This window comes from Lucilia cuprina, chromosome 3, assembly GCF_022045245.1.
Source record: "Lucilia cuprina isolate Lc7/37 chromosome 3, ASM2204524v1, whole genome shotgun sequence".
NCBI lineage: Eukaryota > Metazoa > Arthropoda > Insecta > Diptera > Calliphoridae > Lucilia > Lucilia cuprina.
Window position 1 is genome coordinate 49,982,059 of NC_060951.1, and position 3,408 is coordinate 49,985,466.

Below are 3,408 nucleotides of genomic sequence, written 5' to 3' on the forward strand. Positions count from 1 at the left end.
ATGGAAAACTCAACAGAAAACGGATATTTTCTACAACAAATATACAAATCACTGTCACAGGACCTACAAATACAACCCTTCAATCCAGCGGCATTGGCCAGTGCTATGAATGTTAACCCGGAAAATATTGATCATATGGTAGAGATGGAGCTAAAAGTTATAAAAGAAAATGTTTTAAGAAAAGAACATCAATATGTGGAACAAATGCTAAGGGAAAATCCTATAGTGATTGAACGACGAAACAACAACAATCAGCAGCCACAACAACAGCAGCAAACATCTAGTGACGATGATGTGGTAGATGTTGTAACCGTTTCCACTACCTCCAAGCGTGAAAATCAGAAATTTTTGCAACAACAACGGGCCGAGGCATGTCGCCGCTCGCGTTATAACAACAAAATCAAGAAAGCTAAATCGAAATATCGTCACAAATATATTTCACAGAAATTGCTACAAAGCGCTCAAATGTTTGACTGTATACAGGATCTCATTAAACAAGCTGAAAATCAATTACTTAGCCAAGGTTTACCCCAAGACAAACTCCAACAGTTACGTCAAAGATATGACATGGAATATGTGCAAGAACTGAATCAAACCATCAAAATGGAAGAGTAATGTGCAGCTCATCATCCGCCTCCTTGTTTACACCTTCATTTGCTTAGGCCTGCATAAGTATGTGTGAAAAGCTAGTTCAACCTGTAATGTCCTCATCATTAGCCAATTGCCTGCAGTAATATGACGGAAAAAGGATGTCAAATAATAGTTTTAAGTTAAAATTGTCTGTGAGATATATTTTTTTGTGTAGATTTATTTAGTTTTTAGTATTCGTGATTTGTATAACTTTTTAAATGTGATTTAATTTTTTTTAATTTAATAAAATGAACTTTGTTCCCTGTGTAATATTAAATTAAAGCAAAATGTTTTGTTTCATTTAACTGAAGTTGTTGATTTTTGTTTTGGTGCAACTTTTTTAATGATTTTTACGACCAAATGTGGGATTTGCAGATAAATTGCAAAACAAACTTTAATTATTTTTTTTTGAATGTCAATACCAACTGTTTATGTTAAATACCTATGTGGGTTTAAAATTTAAACTTTAAATGGTTGCTAGCATAAAGTGGGTTTGAGAGTCGTTTAATAACTTTTAGGTTAACTATGACATTTGAAAATTGTTTATTTTGTAAATGATAAAGAAGTGTTTAAATTACCAAATTTCTTTTGGTAATTGAAACCAATTAGGTCTATGGCCTACCTCAAGGTTCTTTAAAATGTTTTGTTAAATGTATATCTTCTAGGGTATTTGGCTTTAGCTACTATATTTACTTTCCCACAAATACATAACTCGAGCACCCACTACCTTAGTACCAACGAAAAATTTTCAAATTTAACATTCATCACTATAAATACGGAACGCATAAATCTTGTTAAAAAACAGAATCTACAAATTGCATGAATATTTAACTATTTCCCTCCAAAACAGTTCACTTCAAAACGAAATAAACAATTCAACGCACAGAAACGTATTTAGTATGAATAATCATAGTTGCCCCGTTTATAGAATATGACATATGCGCTAACAAAAACAAGGAGTAATAAAACCAACAAATAGACTAAACAAAATCATAAGGATGTGCTCTGTGTGGTGGAAATGTAAATTTTATTATAGCCTAGTTCTGAATTGATTCAGCAGTACGAATTGATTCATGTACGAATCGAGCTTAAATTAAGCTTATATCGGGATTAATTACCAAATCAAAATTTTTTTATTGTATTAGCTAAGGAGTCTTTCAGTTTCAATTAGTCGTTGATTTGTCCTGTTCCAAGCTAGGATATTAATAAATTTTAGCGGTTATCGAACACATGTTAACACATGTTAATTTGAAAGGAGGATTTATATACATCATATCTGAAGAAATGCACCTAGACCTCTGTCGGGTCTCTTGTTATCCTGTGCATGTTGTGGGAATCGAAGCCCCCACCTCCGGTCTACTAAACCAGTACAGTAACCATTAACGTTCCGGAGGAGATATCCAATACTTGTACAATGTGTAAATCCCGGTGTTATTAAGCACGGGAAACAAAATACATTTTAGTGTTGAACATTTAATTTTTCCCAAAGGACATTTAATGACCAAATATATACAAACTAAATTTCTACTTCAATAATTTTATAATTTTATATTCACGGATAAAACGTAAACCGATAATTTTATGTCAGATACTTTATGACATCAAACAACTGAGACCACCCTAATATACATGCATTTTAGTTTAACAATAGTATAAGATAAACCTGTGGTCAACAATATAAAAACCACACATGATCTCTTGTGACATTTTTACTTTTTTCAATTCCAAGATTTAAGTTGCATTGCCAAACTTTACTTTTACTATGAAATCAAATGTCAGGACACTGAAAACAATAAATTTTATACATTCAGAAAAACTATTACAAAAAAACATTTATCAACAAATATATTTTATAAATATGTGCAGTTATAGTAATTGTTGGTGCACTCTACACATATTTAAAAATAAAAGAATTTTCTCTCAGACGATGCCGTATATTATTTATTTGAAAAATATTTTTTCGGTACTTTTATTAATAAGTATCATTTCAATTTAGAAATAAATTTCTTAAAGAGTGATTCGATCTCCAGCTCAAATAATATTTAAGTACAACATATTTAAAACAAATAGTCACTAAATTAAATTTAAAATTCATATATTTAAAACCAAATAAAATATAATTGTGTGAATGTCAAATCACTTCTCTGTAATCAACATCACAAAGAAATTAAACTAAAGGGTTTAAGTTAAAAATTCACAAAACAGGTAAATATAAAAATATTTACCTTGAACTTACCTTTCACTTCTTTGAAGTTCTAATAAATTTAATACATAACGTGGCATATGTAACAGGTAAACTGTAGTGAGCTTGTGTTTCAGATGTCACCTTTATTGTAAATATTTGTGCAATTGAAATATAGCGGATTATAGCGTTTCAAACTGATTTTATTTTACAACAGCTGTTGCAGCTGTTAGCATGATTTAAAGAATCATAAAATTGTGATTTTTTAAGCAATGAAACACAACTGAATTGTATTATTTGCAATGAAATTTACATGGGTTATTTGCAAGAAAATATTTTGCATTTTTGTTGGGAGAATCTGATCACTAGTATAGAGTTCTAGGAAGATTATACAGAATACGTTTTTAAGGGAATTTTATAGGGCAACAGAGTGCTTATTAGAGGTGATAGAGGTTATACATACATATATTTGCGTAAAACATGTTCACGCTTAAACGCATCAGTCATTACTATCCTGTACCGGATTTGGTTATAAAAATAAGCAAAATAGGTTCAAAATCCAATATGTTATTATATAAGACTTCAATATTCGCCAT

At 30.5% G+C, this 3,408-nt stretch overlaps 1 protein-coding gene across 1 annotated transcript; it reads left to right on the forward strand.

The window, feature by feature from the left end:
* Positions 1 to 615, forward strand: LOC111676927 (protein sisterless A-like). Its single transcript, XM_023437935.2, has one exon. The coding sequence runs from the start codon at positions 1 to 3 to the stop codon at positions 613 to 615; it is 615 nt and encodes a 204-aa protein (XP_023293703.1).
* The last annotated feature ends 2,793 nt before the right edge of the window (positions 616 to 3,408 follow it).